Source organism: Acinonyx jubatus, chromosome D1 (genome assembly GCF_027475565.1).
Source record: "Acinonyx jubatus isolate Ajub_Pintada_27869175 chromosome D1, VMU_Ajub_asm_v1.0, whole genome shotgun sequence".
NCBI classification, from domain to species: Eukaryota; Metazoa; Chordata; class Mammalia; order Carnivora; family Felidae; genus Acinonyx; species Acinonyx jubatus.
The window spans coordinates 97782895-97801981 of NC_069390.1; the positions used below are offsets into that span (position 1 = coordinate 97782895).

Consider the following 19087-nt stretch of genomic DNA (forward strand, 5'->3'; position numbering starts at 1 on the left):
TCCTCCTATCCTAGACTTCGGCCTGTCCCCACCACCACAATACAGACTGGCCCGGAGAATTATCCATATTTGGGGTCCCTTTCACAGTCTTGCCCTCCTCAAGGGCTGGTGAGGGACCCTCGGGCCGTGGCCTCTGGAATCAGACACACTTCATTTGAATCCCTGCTCTGCCATTCACTAACCAAGTAACCTTGAGCAAGTTCTTTACCTTTTTGTGAACCCCAGTTCCCCCGCCTCTAAAATGAGCCTGGTAACGCGCAGCTCACACGGATGCCTTGAGAATTACATGAGAGAATGCTTGCGAATGCCTGGCTGGCCCGTAGTAGGTGCTCAGTGAAAGGGAGCTGCAGGTACCGGGTGGGGTCCTAATGGGGCCCTCCCAGGCCAGCCTGCTTCCTTCTCCCTCCTCCGCTCCACCAGACCCCTCTCAACAGCCTTACCCTCCCCTGCTCCTGCCCTGTCCCTAGGTGTCAGCTTGCCCAAGTTCACCTGGCAGGAGGGCCAGAAGCGGCTGCCACTCATCGGATGTATCCTCCTCCTCATCGCCCTCGTGGTGTCGCTCATCATCCTCTGTGAGTTTCACGGAGGGAGCAGGGGTGGGCTCTGGCCATGGCAGGCTGGAGTGGGGTCCCCGGATGGGGGTGCGGCGCGGGGAGTCCTGAGTGGGGAACGCACACTCGCTGGCTACCGTGCCCCCCGGAGACACTCCTGCAAATGGCCTTGGACCACAGTGCCTCCAGGCCCCTTTGAGGACACGGGGTGAAGGGGAACCGGGCTCGGGCTTCGTCTGTGCTACTTCCTGGGCATCTTGCCCGGGAGAGTGAACCACTCTGAGCTCAGCTTCTGCATCTTCAGATGGGATTAAATTCATTCAGTTCGTTTGACTTACTCTGTGCCTTGTCCACGCTCATAAAGACTTCACTGGGTTATGGGGAATAAATGAGACGAGGGCACGAAATCTAAAAGTTCTCATTTTTTTAAAAACTAAAAACAAAAAAACAAAACAAAACAAAACAAAAACACACAAACAAACAAAAAACAAACCAAAAAACAGAGTAGAGAAAGTCAAGCATTTTCAGACAATGAGATAAAGTGCTCAGGGGCTTAGGCTTCCTTAACCTCCCCACCCCGCAAAATACCCCACACATGTACTTTAGAAAAGATACCCAGGACAGGGTCTGGGGCTTTCTGCTGGGGAGTCCACCGTGGGCCCAGCACAGCGTGGGACCTTAGGAGGGAGCACACATCAGGCCACACTGTCCTCAGGGAGATCACAGTCTTCTGAGGGACACAGCTGGAAAATTAAGGTCACATGTGACCGTCAGGAACAGGTGACAGCTGCGTGGGCTGGGACAGTAGAGGCCAGCTCACGAAGGGTCAGGTGACGGCCTGGAAGACGGGAGGGCATGTTGACAGGGGATCTGAGCAGGATAAGCAGCTGCAGGAAACATAGGGGGCAGGTGGGCAAGGTCGGCGTGGGGAGAGGGAAGGGACCCACTTAGCCAGAGAGGGAAAAATACTATTTGGGGCCGTGGGGGCCATCTGGGTATGGCTGGGCCCCACTGTAGAGAGCTTGAAATGCCAGGCCGGGGGTTAGGCTTCTGTTAAAGAGGCAGCACATGTGGTGAGGAGCCGGCTGGACCACTGCACGGAAACACAGGCTGGCCAGGCTGCTCCAGGGAGGAGATGACACAGGGGGAGCTAGTGTGTTGGTTAAGGGCATGCCCCGCCCCCCCGCCCACCATAACATCCGGGCTCTGCCACTTACCAGCTGTGCGAACACAGCAAATGGATTAACTTCAAGCCTCAGTGTCCCCACATGCCTGACAAGGTGACGGCCTCACCGTCACGACGCACATAAAGGTCTCAGCCCGGTGCCTGCCACATGGTGTCCATGTGAACCTCCAGCCAGGACTTGCTGCCCCTCCCACACAGGGCAGTGCTCCGGGGAACCCCCCCGGCCATCCTCTGAGAGGGGAATGACCCCTGAAGGGATGAGATGGCATCCAAGGGCACCCCCCCTGGATAGGCTTATAGTCATGGTGTGGTTTCACGTTTCTTGAAGTCCCCTGACTGTCAAGGTGGCCCCTCCATTCAGAGGGGGACTGACCCGGGTTCCCGGGAGCCTCAGTGCCCAGGACGTGGGAGGGGGAAGACCAGGGCACAGAGAGGAAGGGCAAGTCCAAAACATTAGGTGGCATTTGTGCCGGGGTCTGGAAGGACAGACACACAAGGGTGACCTTCACCTTGGGTAACTGAGCGCGTGGTAGGGTCAGTGGGGGAAGCAGGGGGTCAGGCTGAGGAGGAAATTGAAGACGAGGGGCAGGGTGAGGAGTTAGAACTCGGGTTTCTTGGGCACTCGAGGGAAGCTGTCTCCAGGCAGGAGGGATGGGACTCCCAGTTTGAGAAGAGGTTGGTGTTTGAGACAGAGGGAGTCATGAGGCTGACTTTCACACATGGTTTGTGAAGCTTGTGCATTTGGGAATCAGCCACCTAGAATTTTTCTTTGGATGGGAAGACATTTAAAGGCATAAAGACAAGTAATGGGGCAAGAACTGAGCAAAGGACACATCCCTTGGTTAGAGGAGAAAGAGAAGGAAGAAAATCCAGGAGTTTCTGGGACTAAGGAATGGCCTTGGAGAAGACAGGATGGCTAGTGCTTGTGTGTGGGGACTGTGGAGACAGAAATGTCTCTGCCATGACCCACAGAGCAGAGATGAAGGGATGCCAGAGGGGCTCTGAGAGGGGGGCTCTGGGATGCTGGAGGAGGGCTTTCTCTGGTCACCGCTCTGGCCCATGTAGGGCATGGGAGCTTCCAAAGCAGTACCCGCCTCCACACCTCCCTCTCCCTCTCTGTCTCTCTCTTTGTCCCTCCCTCTTTCTTTCTCTCTCTTTCTCTCTGGGTGGCTGCTTGAGTCTGCCTGGTGCTATCCTGCTTGCAGGAGCTTTCCAGAGCATTCTGGAGCATTCCTGAGCAGCCTTTCTCTCCATACAGATGGGGGAAGAGAGCCCCAGAGTCCAAGAGGGATGGCAGGTCGGTGTCTCAGAACCCCCAGGGCCTCGGGCTGCTTAGCGTCTGGTCTCCCGGGGGCTGGCAGTGACCCGGCTGTCTGCTTCGCTGTTTTCCAGTCTACTTCTGGCGGGGCCACACAGGAATCAAGTACAAGGAGCCAGTGGAGAGCTGCCCCATACATGCCGTGCGCTGTGATGGGGTCGTGGACTGTAAGCTGAGAAGTGATGAGCTGGGCTGTGGTAAGGACACTGGGCACGGGTGCGTGTGTGAGAGGGTGTGAGTGCACACTGCAAACTGCCCATCAGCTTGAATAGGGGGCAGTGGACAGAGAGCTGGAGGACCTGGGCTCTGGTCACAGTAGCCTTGGGTCTGAAACCTGGCTTGGGGTGCTGTATGACTTGGGCAAGTCACTTACCTTCTCTGGGCTTCAGTTTCTTAATTTGTGAAATGGGCGAGATTAGTAGTTCTCAGGATCTGTCTACTCCCGAGTAGCAGACAAAATGGAGGTGCTCTGGCCGGAGGCAGGTGTGGGGTCCAGAGCCCCGTCCACATGCCCCTGCTCTTTGCCCAGCAGGTGACCCCTGACTTGGCACCCCCTGTGGCTTCATAAAGTCAGTTTGTCAACAGCTGGCCTAGATGAGCACAAAGGTCTCTTTGAGCCCTGATCCTCAGTGCTTTTTCGGTGCGTTGTCTATGTATAGCTCCGATGCAGGTGTCTGTGGGTGCATATTGCCTGTGTGTTTACGCGTATCATTGCCCATAAGCACGTCTCTCTGTGACTGAACACGCAGTCGGATCACAGACCCTATTCCCCTTGTCACTCTCTTGTTTGGGCATGTCACTGCCCTCTTGGGGTGCTGCCTCCTGGCATTGCTCACCCCGTTTTCCCAGCAGAGGTCCCCTGGGTCCTGTGGCATGGAGGGCTGTCTGCCCTGCCCCAGCCCCTGCCTTGGCTCTGCCTCTACTGAGTGTCTGGGGCTTCTGAGCCCTGGCCAGTGATCATTACCTCCCGGATCTGGCTCCCGGACGTTCCCCAGGCCCCAGCGAGGAGCCTTAGGACAGGAGCATCTCAGAGCCTCACTCAGGACATTCCTCAAGACTTTGGAGCTTCCTGGGTGCTGAAATCCCGCTCTGCCCTTTTCTTGCCTGGCAGTGAGATTTGATTGGAACAAGTCTCTGCTTAAAGTCTACTCTGGATCCTCCCATCAGTGGCTTCCCATCTGCAGTGACAGCTGGAACGACTCCTACTCAGAGAAGACGTGCCAGCAGCTGGGTTTCATGAGGTAAACCTCTCCCCAGGGTCCCAGCTTCGGGGATGCCTTGGGCTCTTTGCAGGGGCCTCTCAGGCTCCTTGTGGGCACCTTGAAAGGGCACCTGGGTGGCTCAGTCCGCCAAGCGTCCTGTTCTTGACTTTGGCTCGGGTCCTGATCTTGCGGTTTGTGAGTTCGAGCCCCGTGTGGGGCCCTGTGCTGACAGCGCGGGGCCTGCTTGGGATTCTGTCCCTTGCTCTGCCCCTCCCCCACTAGCTTGTACCTGCTCTCTCTCTAAATAGATAAGTAAATAAACATTAAAAAAAGAAGATAAAAAAGATCCTCGAGGACCAGGGATGAGAGCACTAGCTCAGGACACTCTTGAGTTAGGCAGAGACAGTGGCCTCGGGAGCCCAAGCCTGGGGGTAAGTTGTTCCCACGAGGCCAAAGTAATTATTTGTAGATCTGCAGGAGGAGGTCACTCCCGCCCGGTTCTCTGCATCGAAGTGGCCTTGTGTCCAGTGATCGCATTTAATGGTCGTGGTGGCCCTGTGAGGGGGATGGGCTTTGGGGCCTGTCTTGTCTTCTCCTTACGGCTGGGAATTAGGGGCTGGGGCTCTGAGCTACAGCAGTTGTGGCTTGAGCTGGAACTCATCAAAGGGGGAAGGGGACAGGCAGGTGTGGCCAGGTAAAGTCTTAGAATCTTTGGCTCTCAAGATTTCCAACCAAAGCTGATACTAGTGGGTGGGGCGGGGAGTAGGGTTAGGACAGCCTTCCTGCTTGAAGGGGTCCCCCATCCTTCCCTTATTTGCAGGCCACATAGCCAGCTCCGTCCTCCCTGCTGGTCTGCGCTTTGGGGGGTCCACCAAGGTGTGTGAGGCCGTGGGGAGAAGGGTTTAGGATGTCGCTGAGGACTCTCTGTAGAAGAAGCACCTTGAGAAGCGGGGCTCGGAGGCTGGGGCTTAGAACCTGTTCTCTGCCCTCACTTCAGCCTCAGAGTTCTGATCGTCAGAGAGGGACCCAAGGGATCTAGCTGGAAGATAGTACACATCTTTCATCATGGAGTTGTGAGGCCTTATGCAAATCTGAGCCTCCCTGGGGCTTCAGTAGATAGTGGCGTTTATTCAAAGAATGTAATTGAGATTTAATATGTGCCAGAGACCGTGTGGCCCCCAGACAAGATCCCTGCCCTTAGAGAATCTCCGGTATGGTGTGGGCAAGAGAGGCTCGAACGAATAACCATGATACAATGTGATGTGTAATGATAAGGGCAAAGGAGAGGGTGCACCTGGCAGAGAGCAGGGAACGGAGGAGCCCCCAGGGAGAGGAATGGCACGCACAAAGGCCCGCTCTCGTACAAGGGGTATCGTGTTCTAGAAGTGTGCAGAAGTGCCACACCGATAGTGATCCATGCATTCCCCTCATCCGAATCGCCTGGGGTGCTTGTTAAAATGCACCCCAAAATCAGAATCTGTGGATTGGGGTTTAGAACCTGCTTCATAAATGCCCCGAGGTGATTCCTATAGACACTGTGGTCTGAGATCTGGTAAGCGACTACAAGGTTCTCAGACTTTAATGTACAAACCCATAACGTGGGGATCTTTAAAATGCAGGGTCTGGCCCAGCAGGTCCGGGGTATGGCTGCTGCTGGCCCGTGGATCACAGTTTGGCTAGAGAAGGGCCGGGTCAGTGTTTCTCGAACTTGCACGTGCACCAAAATCACCCGGAGAGCCTGTTAAAAACACGGGGCCAGAGTTCCTGGTTCAGTAGGTCTAGGGTTCAGAGGACCCAGGAATTTGCATTTCTAACAAGTTCCCAGGCGGTGCTGATGCTGCTGTCCGGGATGGGACCACACTTTGAAAACCACTGGGCTGGCGCACAGGGCTAGTGGGGACAGTGGTGGACTACGTGGGACGGGTCTGAGCGTATTGGGCCTTAGCCGCCTCTGGCCTCTCCCAGCAGGACTCTAACACATGCCCGGGGACCGGGAAGGGTGCGGTCTGTCTCAAGGGGGGCTCATTCTTCTTTCCGTCCCCTTCCTTACAGTGCTTACCGGACAACCGAGGTGGCCCACAGGGATCTCACCAGCAGCCTCTCAATCTCCAAATACAACTCTACCCTCCAGGAAAGCCTCTACAGGTGCGGTGGGGCAGGCCAGGCTGCCCGCCTGTGCACAGGGAAACGGCGGAGCGCTTTGAGTCGGGGACCCCCTCTCCTTTGGCCTTTCTGGGACCCAGCCTCCGGGAACCCATCGCGAATGTCAGGAGCATCCCAGAAACAGTCCTCAGTTGCCACCTGTCTCCCGACTTGAAAGTTCTGATTGAAGCTCGGTGCCGAGAGCACCTCAAGGTCAGGGGTGGCACAGAGTTTATCCGGTTGCTGGAGACCGCGAGTGAACCCTGGGGCCACCAGGCAGCCAGGTGTTTGAGCTGGAAGCTGCTGCAGGGAGGGGGCTTGGGGTGGGTGGGGTGGGGGGGAGAAACGTCACTGGGGTGAGCAGGTGCAGGGTAGGGAGCAGGAGCAGGAGTGCCAGGTGCCTGTGGTCAGGGACAGGGAGGCCCCACTGCCAAGCACTGGCCCCCTCCTGGGCCTTGCCCTCTGTCATCTTTGCACTGTGGCCCCGCCCTTGTTGCAACCCCACTCCCCACTCAAGGGGAGGCTCCAGCAGCTAGCAGTGTTTACCCTGGGGAGGGGAAAGAAGAAACAAGACTTCCAGAGCAAAAGGGATGGGGAGGACAGGGGAGGGAGGGGTGGGAAAGGAAGGGAAGTGGATCAGCCGTACCCTGGATGCCTGCTTTGTGTAGGTGTTTTGCGTGCTGCGGGGCCGGCAGAGCATTGAGGAACTGTCAGAGGAGGGTCAGGCCACCTGTTCAGCTGTGGAAAGATGCTGGGACAATGAAGTCATGAGTTCAGAGGACATGGATCTATGCAAATGTGTGCCATCTACCATAAGAAAACGGGGGGTGGGGGGTGGGGACAAGAGTGGGGATGGTTTGCACTGAGCCATCCCCATTCCTGGAGAAAGCACTAGAAAGATCTGTCTCTCTGGGAGGGACATCAGAATCTCTATCTGATGCAAAGGAGACGGGATAGGAACTTAGAGTCAACCAGGGAAGGCTTCCTGGAGGAGGTGTTTAATGTGCCCTTTTCACATCTTCTGCGTCTCTTCCTGCAGGTCTGAATGCCCTTCCCAGCAGTATGTCTCTCTCCAGTGTTCCCGTAAGAAGATGCTCTTCCTCCTGGACTGTGGCCTGTGTGGGGTGGGAGTCAGGGAGCAGAGGGTGGGACCTCTCTGGGGGCAATGGTCAGCCCTGGGGGTCCAAGCCAGGAAGATGGTCTTAACTAGCAGGACTGCTTCAGGGCTGGGGGCCCCGTAAGGCGCTGGGACAGTCTCAGGGTAGCATTTGTCTTTGTCCTGACTCTGCCCAGCTCAGCAACCTTGTTCATACAAGGGAAGCCATTCAAATCTCATGGATTCTGGGTGGTGGGAAGGACTGGGAGAGCCAGTCTGGACCAGCTTAAAGCTCCCATATCAGTAGATGCGGAACTAGATCTAGGGCCAACATTCACTGAGTACCTTCTGTGCCATAAGGCACCGGGCTCTTGATAAACACGATTGCGTGGGATTCTCACGGGGCAGATGCCATTACTGTCCGCTCACTGGTAAGAGGCCGAAATGTTTGCCTTGCTTAATGCACACCGCTGGTAGGTGGGGAGTCAGTATTCCAACCTCGGGTCTGACCCCAAACCCCAAGCCATGAATCAGCCCACAAGTGCTGTGTTCTCTGTAATGACCAGGTAGGGATGCTCCCCTGGGCAGGCAGGCACGGGGACTACAGACGGAGTGCCCGCCCCCTCCGATCGCTGCTGGTCCTTCACTCTGTCCCCTTTCGAAGAAAAAAGGACACGTGTCTGAACACACTTGGGGACTGCCCTCCTTGTCCACAATTTTGGGGGCACGATTCACTCCTTCTGGAAATGTTCCCTTGGGATCCATACAGGGTCCCCAGTAGCCCTGAATGACCCACTGGGGAGCCATGTGGGCACAGACCCACCCGCACATCAGGGAAAGTTCATTTCTCCTTTGTCTGCAAATGATAGAGGTCCCTGTCACCATGCCCATCAATTCAGGGTCATGTCAGACTTGGTCTGCTTCCCCGACCTCCTGATAGCAGCCTTGGGGTTCGCCGTCACCACCTCGATGCTTGGCACGGTGCCCAAGGCTTCAGGCACTTAGTAAGCCTTTGCCAAGGAGAGAAGGAATGAGTGGCAGGAAAGAGGAACCTGCCTAGGATGCAACTTCGTGCTGGGTGATCCCAGAAGTCTGACCTACTGCTCTGCTTTGGCAGGAAGCAGCCGAGCCACATCAGATGAAGTGAGCAAAGCAGTGTCCGTGGGCGGGTGGGTGCCCTCAGGATGAGGCTGCCCGGGCCTGCCCTGGATCCAGGGAGCACGGTGGCGGCTCTGAGGACAGCAGAGGTCACGGTTTGTCTCTTCTGCCTCTCCCCAGACTGTGGACTGAGGGCCATGACCGGGCGGATCGTGGGAGGGGCGCTGGCCCCAGAGAGCAAGTGGCCTTGGCAAGTGAGTCTGCAGTATGGCACCACGCACATCTGCGGGGGCACGCTGATCGACGCCCAGTGGGTGCTCACCGCCGCTCACTGCTTCTTTGTGTAAGTACCCGAGGGGGGAGGGGTGACGCCGTGCCTCCCGGGTTGGGGATCACCAGGAGGGCCCGATGGCAGACTCACTTGTCGGTCCGCAGAGGAGGGCTTGGGCTGTGACCCCGGCCCCCGAGGGCAGGCGCCACTGGTGCGGCCGGGGCCGTGGTTTGAGGTTGCGATTTGGTCCTGGGGAGTGTGAGTTGGGGCTTCTGGTTCCGAGCTCGGCCCAGAATGAGAAAAGAACCGTGATGGCCCCGAAGGGAGGGTGAGGTGGGCCTACACAAGGGCTTGGGAACCTGCCCCTGAAGAGGCCTCTGCTTTCTGCAGCAGGAACTTACAGGAGGGGAGCCCGAGGAATCGGGAACGCGGATCTGGGAAGTGAGGGATGGGGATCATAGGGAGGGTGGAACAGTCAGCTTCTGACCGTCACCAGCCAGGCTTGTCCCTTTGAGCCGGTGAGCAGGAAAGGGCCTTGGGGGGGGCGGGCACTGGCTTCCCCAGTCGCGAGTGAGTCTCTGGCAGATCCATTTGTGCCGAGGTGTGGCCTGTCCACCTTGTAGGAAACTTGGTGGCACGACGAAGAGGCGGTGGGGGTAGATGCTCACAGGTTGTGCCCGTGCCCTCTCTTTATTACTGGGAGGTGCAGAGTGGCCGGTTCACGAGGGGCTTGTGGAGGCAGGGGATTGTTCTGGAGCCCTGGGCTGGGATAGACGGCTCCCCTTAGAGGTCATTTCGTCCATCCTCCTGCCTGTAAGCTGCAGCCACGGCCGCGGCTCCCTGGGTGTAGCAGGTGCTGCCACTGGGCTCCACCAGACCACGGTCTCTTGTGGCTCCTGCAGGACCCGGGAGAAGATCCTGGAGGGCTGGAAGGTCTACGCGGGTACCAGCAACCTGCTCCAGCTGCCTGCGGCGGCCTCCATCTCCCAGATCATCATCAATGGCAACTACACGGACGAGGAGGACGACTATGACATTGCCCTCATGCGGCTCTCCAAGCCCCTGACCCTGTCTGGTGAGTGGATCAACACCGGTCACACCCACCCCGGCTCCTCCAGGCGACCCTCAGGGCCCAGCCTTGTGGCCTCCGTGCACCCCTCTTGGGGTTCCCGAGCCTCTGCACAGTGGCGGTCAAAGGCTCTTAGGGGTCATTTATTGCAACACCTCTACTTTACCATCGAGGAAACTGAGGCCCAGAGGCTAGAAATAAGGTTGTCCCAAATGACACATCTCGCATCGCAAGCTGGTGACAGAGACAAGGCTTGGATACTGGTCTCAATCCAAGTACATAGATCGAATTGTTTCATGCGCATTTATTGAGCACTTACTAGGGGCTGGGCACCATGGTAGGCGTTTTACATCTGCGGTAACACTAAACTCTTCACAGCCAGTCCTGTAGAGCAGGTACTCTTGCTAGCTTCGGTTTACCATTGAGGAGATGGAACTTTCCAGAGAGAAGATTACCCAAGGCAATGAAGTAGTAAGTGGCCGCTCCGGGACTGGATCCAGGAGGGTCCCCCTCCCTAGCAATGCCCTTTGCCCTGGGCTCTCCACTGGCCGATTGCTATGACGGCCGTGGAGAACACATTCCAAAAGTGGATTGCCACGGGGTTGACTAGAGGAAGGACGTGCTTGGAGTTGTCAGGAGATCAAAGGAGGCTTCATTCATTAATTCACTCTCTCCTGTGCAAACTTACCAAGTACTTACTGTGTGTCTGCTGCTAGGTAACAGGCTGCACAGTTGCAATTCAATTCTATTCAAATCGAACAATGGGTGACCCACACAGACAGTCCCCAGAGGCCGATGACGTGATGATGAGGACGGCTGGGGGAGCCACGGTGGCACAGATGGGGCTTCCTTGAAGGACAGCTGAGTGCATCAGGCTCTCCAGAAGCCTCCGAGGGCTCTCTGGTTAGTCCTGCCTTTCTGGTGCTCTGAGCCCGTGAGCTGGTCTTTCTTGGCACATTAATTACAGAGGTGGTATCGGTCATGACTCAGACACTGGGTCATCAGAGTGGGGTGAGGAGGAGGAAACCACAGCAGAGCTCAGTTGGGTGGGGCCGGTCCAGAGCCACACCACCCAGCCACCCAGCCAGCCAGCGGGCAAGCCCTCCCTGCCCTCTTCCTGTCCTCCAGGCTTGTTTGTGGAGCCTGGGACTGCGAGGTGAGGGGGCATTCCTCTGCCCCCGCCCTGCCCTGCCCCTCACACCCACCCAAAAGGGGGGCAGTCAGGTCTACAGGACCAGGATAGGCCTTTCCAACGTTGCCGAACCCAGACTCCATTTGGCTAAGCTTCCAGATCTCCAACCACCCCAACCCCCCTTTAATGTTATTTGGAATTCCAAATCAAATTAAGTAATTTGTAAAACCAAACGAAAGGTATTACGATATCGCACGTGCTTTTCAGACTATGGGAGGCCCCTCTCCAGACTCCGATAGGCCCCTCAGCAGGAAGCACACGTGTAGTCTGAGAAGCACAGCTTAGATTTATGTAGTCCTCTGGTCAGACCATGTGCCCTGAGTTTAGGTTTAGAAATCAGGCAGATTTTCTTCAACTCCTTCAGCAGGTCTAGCACCTTGAAGTCATGGTACTATCGGTGAAAACTTATGAAAACTCACTGATACATGTAATCCCCCCATAAAAATGAGCGGGATGTATAACAGTGTGACATGTTTTTAAGGCCCTACGTCTTAAAAATGAGCATATTTTAAGAAATTAGGTTTTGCTTTTTTTGGTTAATTATTGATGCCATTCCCTCATTTATTTTTTTTATTAAAATTTTTTTTACTGTTTATTTATTTTTGAGAGAGAGAGAGAGAGAGACAGAGCGTGAGCGGGGGAGGAGCAGAGAGAGAGGGGGACACAGAATCCAAAGTTGAGTCTGTCCGCACTGAGCTGTCAGCACTGAGCCTGACACAGGGCTCGAACTCACCAACCGCGAGATCATGACCTGAGCCAAAGTCAGACGCTTAACCGACTGAGCCACCCAGGCGCTCCCCCCACCTTTTTTTTTTTTAACCCTCATTTATTTTTTGTTTGTTTACTCTCCAGCAGACGAACGTGTTAGACACCAAAACTTAAAGCCCACTTTATGGAAGAATCTAGCATTGATTCTCACTCCCGCCCTCCCTTCCTCTGTGTCTGTCCTTCCTTTCTTCCTTGCTGTTTGTTGAGCACTGTTGCAGTGTCGGGCACTGTTGCAGATGCAGGAGGCTGCAGTGAGCGTAACAAACAATTGAGGACACTGCAAACATTCTATCACCTGAGAATTTCCTCTTGCAAATTGGGGTTTGGTGGTCCATGCCCTGGTCTATCTAAGGACGCCAGTCCTCGGAGAGAGCTTGTGAAGTGATCTCCAACAACACCTTCTAGGTGTTTCTGAGCACGGGAGCAAGTGAGCAGTGGTTTTGTGGTCTGTGCCTCTAGGGCTGTGCTCTTCCCACCTGGAGAGGTTGTCTGACCTGGAGGGAGTGCCTCAGGCCCTGACCAACGAGTGGGTGCTCTCCCCAGACCAGGCTGGACACATCACTGAGATGCCATGGTGAGAATGCCTGGAACTTAGCCTGTGGCTGCTCTTTGCTCGGATGGACGGGCACGGAGGAGGCTCAGCCAGGAAAGCCGCTCTAAGAAGGGAGAGATGTGTGGCCACCCAGGATCGGCTTGGCACAGGGGAGCTTCCAAGGCCTATGCTTCTGTCCACAGGGCACCCACTGAAATCAGAATGCTTGAGGGACCCTGGTAGTACCCTTTACAGGCTGGAGGGTCAAGATGAAGTGACTGAGTTTCTTGCCTGGTCAGTTCAAGGGCCCAGAAGATTCAGAACCAGTCTGGGGGCAAGGAGGAGGGTCCTAGGACACTGGGACTCCTGTCTCCTTGAGCTACCCTCCCAACCAAAATCTCCAGCCTTGTCCCCGCACTGATGTCTTGAGGTCTCCTTGCAGCTCATGTCCACCCTGCCTGCCTCCCTATGCATGGACAGACCTTCGGCCTCAATGAGACCTGCTGGATCACAGGCTTTGGCAAGACCAAGGAGACAGATGGTGAGGGGCCAGAGATGCTGGGGCGTGTGTGTGTGTGCGTGTGCGTGTGTGTGCATCTGTATGGAGTGGGTGGAAGTGATGTGTTGGCGTATATGGAGGAGGGCTTATCTAGATGAGGGTTTGGGCATTATGGATCCATGGGCCTGGGTGTGGATGTCTGCGTGTTCACCTCACTCCCACACATAGCGGACTGTCTGGTAGCCCGTAACAGAAACTTTTAATCCCGCGAAGTCCACCCTCGACCCAATCTCCCCATCTTACACATGAGGAAACCGAAGACCTCCGGGGCTAAGTCACTTGCCCACGGTCACCCCGGTACTTTCCAACAGACAGAACTGAGTCTAGAACACGGTTCTCGTGCCTCTTTTTAAAAGTGAAAAAAAGAGAAAAAGGTTGTCTTGGCACGGGCAGCGTTAGCCAACCAAAAGGAGAAGTCCCAAGTGTACGAGTGAAAAAAATCCCAGCTGTTGACACAGGCTTAACTAATCTCAGCTACTTTTGCATACGGCTACGGAAGTTCAGAAAGCTATCCTGTACGTAGACACAAGACGTGTTTGTACACAGGTCCGTACATGAGGGCCTGGACATTTATTGCCTCCGAACTCTCAGGTGCCACCTCCCGGTGAGGAGGCACCAGCGTTTCATTCCCATACCTTACGAGAAAAGAAAGACTATTTCCAGGACTGACAGTGCTGTGTAGCCTGTGTTCAGACCACGTAGGCTTCATGGCTCAGATCCTTCCGTTGCTGCAGACCACACCAGGTGCCTGCGTCCCCCTAAACAGCTTTGCGCAGAGCGTGCCAAAGTAAAAGCCTGTAAACCAACCCAAGGTGGGGGTGTATATCCCCACGTGTATGTCAAAGCGGTTGGTGCGACAGTGCCCTCCAGCCAAGCCCACCTGGAAACCCTCCGTAGTTGCGAACACCTTGGGTTCCTTGCTTATTGCACTGAGGGGGGACGTGTACCATGGAGAACCATGAAAGTCTTACTAACAGAGTGCTAGACAGGACTTATCATAGGACCTGGGTGGTTTGGGGATGCAGGTTCAGAGAAGCGGAGCACTTGTCCAGACTGGATGCTTTCAGGAAGCAGGAGTAATTCCACGATTGGGTATGTTAATAGTCTCCTCTGGGAGTTAAGAATAAACTGAGTCGAAAGCTCTGATGGGTGAATAAATGGTAGCCACTCCTACTGGCTGGGAGAGGGGATATTTGGTATTTTTGTGGTTTGCGCAGTAACCTCCCTTAAGTTTCGTTTATGCTCAAACAAGAGTAAGGTGGCTTCCCCGCCATCACGGACGGAGTGGCCTCGTCCGATGTCGGCTCCGAAAGATCGGTTACGTTTGGCCCGAGAGCGCCTGGCTGGCCTCACTGTTAGACTCTGGCTAGCTGCCGGGGGCAGGGCCGCTGTTCCCTTGCTCAGTGTGACGGGGTGGTGACTGGCCCGGGAGCAGCCTGGTCCTGATCTCGGCCCCAGAACTGACCAGCCGTGTGACCGTGGGCACGTCGCAACTTCGGCCACGAGTTTCTCCAACTGTAAACGGATTCATTGCGCCCCTCCGGGCACCTAGTTCCTGAAAACCAAATGAAATGGTGGATCTGATGGTGCTTTGAGTACAGAAAGGCGCTGTGCAGCGTGCAGGCAGCCTCGTGGGCTGTGAGTTTGAACGTGTACGTACGTGTATGTCTCTGTTACGTGTGTGGGAGTGTGTGTGCGTCCGTACGTGCTGGGGGGCCAGCCGTGGGAGTGGTGCCCTCCGCTTCCAGGAAGCTGGGAGTCCGGGTCGTGGGGTGAGCGGCTAGAAGGCCGGGAAGCTGCCGGAAGTCTCACTCCTTCCCATCTTCTCTTTCCTCGACTCCACTGAAGAGAAGACATCCCCCTTCCTCCGGGAGGTGCAGGTCAACCTCATTGACTTTAAGAAATGCAATGACTTCTTGGTCTATGACAGTTACCTTACCCCAAGGATGATGTGTGCTGGGGACCTTCGGGGAGGCAGAGACTCCTGCCAGGTGAGGCTGCCTGGGAGAAGGCTGGGGTATTGGGTTTGGAGTGAGAATCTGGTGCCCACTGTTGCTTGCTCACGGACCACCTCCCCTCCCCTGCTGATAATGTGTGCTCCCTCCTCCCCGCTCCCCCCACCCCCCTGTAGGGAGACAGCGGGGGGCCCCTGGTCTGTGAGCAGAACAGTCGCTGGTACCTGGCAGGAGTCACTAGCTGGGGCACAGGCTGTGGCCAGAGGAACAAGCCCGGTGTGTATACCAAAGTGACAGAAGTCCTCCCCTGGATCTACAGCAAAATGGAGGTGAGAGCCTGCAGGGGGTGCTGCGCGGGGCAGGCTGGGAGCTCCCAAAGGTGGGGTGCCTGCAAGAGGGCCCGGGCTTTCCCCAGGGGCTCGGCAGAGTTCCCCTCACCCCCTTGTGCTTGGGGTGTTCAGAAGACTGGGACGGGACAGCAGTCGAATGGTAGGCCGACCCCAGCTGCCCGTGTTTCTGTCCCTCAGATTCTTTCCTCTGAAGGGTTGAAAAGGGGTGGGCCCAGGCTGGGTGCTGGCCCCGGGAGCACCATCCTCCCCCCCGGAAGGCCAGGGTGTGAGTTCACACAGCCCGCTGGAGGGGCGTGTGCAGGCGGCCTCCCTCCTTGGCAGGAAGTTAGTCTCGTGGAGATGGGGGAGGAGGGAGATTTACCTCCTCCTCTGCTGCCCCCGCTCAGCCCCTACCTTCCCTGAGCCTCCTGTCTTGGCTGTAAAGCAGGAGCTCCGTGCTCCCCTCTCCTTCCTCTGCCAGAGCGAGGGCAGAACAGAGAGCTTGGGTGGCCGCTCTGGAAATCCAGTCCGGTCGGTCTCTCTGCTTCCATGGTTCCTCGTTGCTGCTTGTCTCCGAGGAACAGTGCCCAGTGACAGCTGGACTGGATTTTAGGCTCTGGACCCCCACCTTCGGCCTCTGTATTCCTGGCCCACCCTCACCCTCTTCTCCATTGTTCTCTTCCTCAGAGTGAGGTGCGCTTCCGGAAGTCCTAAGCAGCTGTCCTGTCCCACCTCACAGCCCTGGCTGCATAAAGACTCTGGCCAAAGTGACTGGGCCATTTGCAGTGTCATCTGGGCCAAAGGTTCCGAGGCACCTGCGTCACTCTCACCTCCGCTGTCTACTGCCTCTGTGAATGTGCACGTGTGTGTGTGTGTGTGTGTGTGTGCGCGCGCGCGCGCATGTACGTGTGTAGTTGCTCTCCCAAGGTTTTCCAGAAACCAGGAGAGCTGTCAGCCCTTTCCAAACCCCAGGCTGGAAAGAACCTGGAGATAACAGTTTGGGCGCTGTGGACCTTCCTGTAAGGGCGTCTGTCACGGATGGAGGAGGTTGAGCCCAGACAGCGCCCAGAGGAAGGGCCTAGAAGATCACATCAGAAATTCCTGCTCCTCGGACCCTGGCTCAGAGACTAGCCCAGACTGAGAAGCCACCAGCATCGCCGCCGTCCTGGGATGGATTTGGGTGTCGTCGGAGTACCGGGGCCGTCCCCGGCGGGAAGGTGCCCCCCCCTCGGCATTACAAGCATCCTGCCCTTTCTCGGGCCTCCTGCGGGTGCCCTGGGTGTGGAGGGCTGACTGAGCGGTGGCTGCCCAGGCTGACAGCTGGCCGTGTGTGGTCACAGTAGCTACTGGGGCAGATTTTTATTGTATTTTTATATTCAAGAAATGGAACTGGATGTATTTTTAAAGATTCTCCAAAACTTCCAGGAGCCTGAAGAGCTAACATCCATCACCCCAAACACTCCAAGAGACTCTTGGGGGCTGTACCATTCCAGAGTCTTGCTGAGTGTTCCTGACATCCAGGGACCCGAGGAAGGAGCCCCTTCGGGGCGCTTAGGGAAGAGCGTCCTTGCGTGGGCTGGCGGGCAGGTCATCACAGAGAGCCACGACTGTCGCTGCGTCCAAGGGCTACACCCAGGGCGTGAAGACATGGCTGCTGCTGCTTCTCCGTGGGCGTCGGAGCCCGGGGACAGTCCGGGTGGACAGACACCCCTCATACCCAGCGCTGTCCCGGACCTGTCAGTTTCTCTCAGCCCCTCCGCCTTTCAGTTTCTCAGCTGCTTCAGAAACAGCACGGACACGAACGCTGCCATGGAGAGAGGGTGGACACTGTCCCCAGGCCCTCCAGATAGCCGTCGTGAAGGATGTGAGTTGCTGTGCTCCTGTAAGTTGTCCGTGTGCCTGGCCTCCGTGTCAGCTGGAGGTCTGGGCCTCCCTCAGCCTTTCCTGGCCCGTCCAGTTCTCCTCACTTTCCTGGGTCTCGCCTGGTGATACTAGGACTCCCAGAGGCAGGGTCCAAGCAGGGCAGCCCAGCCCAGCTCAGGCAGGTGGCTGCCCGGGGGCTAGACCGCCCAGGAAGAGCAAGGCTGGGCAGAGCCCGAGGGGGCTGGTTGCATGGTATCGAGGCCGGGGGTCCGGGAGGGCAACGTTCATGTCCACGGCATCCCCAGCAATAGTTTTCAGCAATAAAAGTTGTGTGACCCGAAAAATGTCTTATTGGATGTTCTAGGGATCCCCTACGTAGAAAATTGAGATTCCCCAACCAGTGCCCAGAGAGCCTCCGTTTGGGTTCTTAGTTTGGGTTCCTCTGCTGTGGATTCTGCATATATATTTAGCCAGCCGGCCACCTCCCCACCATATCAGCACCTCCTCTGTCCTGGGTACCCACGCCAGGCCCCCGGAGTACAAAGATGATGACAGTGTCCTCAGGAACTCTTGGGTGTGACCCGGTGGAAGGTGGATGAGTGTGGACGCCATGCTTGGAAGCTCCCAGTTGCACCTAGAGAGGTCAGGGAGGGCTTCACGGAGGAGGTGAGGTTTGAAATGAATCTTAAAAAGTAGGTAAACCTTCACAAAAAAGCAGATGGGGTGGATGAAGGACGATCCAGTGCTCGTCCTTTTTCCTTTTTCCCTTCTTCCTCTTTCTCTGCCTCTGCCTTTGTCAGCCCAGCAAGAGGCATGTTTAGCAGAAAGCCCCAAAGCCTACTCCACTATTTCCAAGACACTCCGATAGCTGGTCCCACTGGCTTCTGGAAGATCTATCCCTCCTAGCTGTGCACCTACTTTTCCTGCATCTGATATACTGACCTCCGTCATTGTGGTCCCGCTGATGAGTGGCCAGTAGCTGAGTGGGTGAGTGGCGGGGGGGGGGGGGGAGGGAGAGAGAATCCCAAGTAGGCTCCATGCTGTCAATGCAGAGCCCGACGTGGGGCTTGATCCCACATGATCTGAACTGAAATCAAGAGTTAGACGCTTCACCGACTGAGCCACCCAGGTGCCCCGGATGTGTCTTCTTTACTGTCTCATACCAACGTGAGGGGAAGTCCTTCCTTCCATTTTTTTCTCGCTCCATCCGACAAAAAGGCGTGGGGGAGAGGCAGCCACCAGGCTTAGTGTGCCAGCAGTGGGGGTAACGCAGCTACCCCCATAGATCCCACAGCTCCCCACAACCTCAGTGGCTTAACCCAAAGGTTATTTCTCATCGATCTGAACTTCCAGGGAGGGTGTCTGATCAGTGGATAGCTTCCTCCCGCATTATTTTTCAGGGGCTCAGATTCTTTCTACCTCGTGATTTTGTCCCCTGCTTCTGGCCACGGGAAAGAGGGAAGAGAAGAGGATGCTCTGGGCCAGCAGCGATGTGTGTCAATTTCGCCCCCATTTTGTGGGTGTCAACATGTAGGCACCCCCCAGGTGAAGGGGGACAGGGATATGCAGTCCTCGGTCGGTCCCCGGGCAAGAGCAGGCCCTCATGTTGGAGGACAACCAGCTGTCTGCGCCCACCAGACGTTCATGGGTCACAGCCAGGCCTTGTGGCAGAGAGTTCAAGTGTAAGCCATTTATTTTCATTTCCCCTTGGAAACCAGACCCTTTTCCTTCTCTGCCTGGCTTCCTAGGACAGAAGCGACTTGTAGGGTTACAGGGATGTGGGTGTTGGAGGAGAGATAAGGTAGAGAAAAGGCCTTTTCGTTTGAAAGGAAAAGAAAAAACGTTCCTTAGGTCCAGGACATTTATAGAGGCCATAAAAATCATGGAAGGGGGTGATGGGACTTTGCAAATTGGTCCAGAATTTCCAGGAAGATGGTGCGTGTGTGTACGGATGGG

General features: G+C 56.1%; 1 protein-coding gene across 5 annotated transcripts in view; it reads left to right on the top strand.

Moving 5' to 3' along the window:
• Positions 1–17475, top strand: part of TMPRSS13 (transmembrane serine protease 13) — a 31448-nt gene extending 13973 nt beyond the window's left edge. For 2 of the 5 annotated variants that reach the window (XM_053204046.1, XM_053204049.1), the window contains 12 exons: positions 468–572; positions 2996–3034; positions 3130–3252; positions 4167–4296; positions 6310–6402; positions 7439–7482; positions 8774–8936; positions 9767–9939; positions 12868–12966; positions 14833–14975; positions 15116–15268; positions 15956–17475. In XM_053204046.1, the coding sequence (XP_053060021.1) occupies positions 468–572; positions 2996–3034; positions 3130–3252; positions 4167–4296; positions 6310–6402; positions 7439–7482; positions 8774–8936; positions 9767–9939; positions 12868–12966; positions 14833–14975; positions 15116–15268; positions 15956–15982 (1292 nt within the window). In that variant the 3' untranslated portion in view covers positions 15983–17475. Of the gene's footprint in view, positions 1–467; positions 573–2995; positions 3035–3129; positions 3253–4166; positions 4297–6309; positions 6403–7438; positions 7483–8612; positions 8665–8773; positions 8937–9766; positions 9940–12867; positions 12967–14832; positions 14976–15115; positions 15269–15955 lie in introns of those variants that run through there. The other 3 variants (XR_008290642.1, XM_053204048.1, XM_053204050.1) reach the window with 3 other exon arrangements.
• Positions 17476–19087: the final 1612 nt, after the last annotated feature.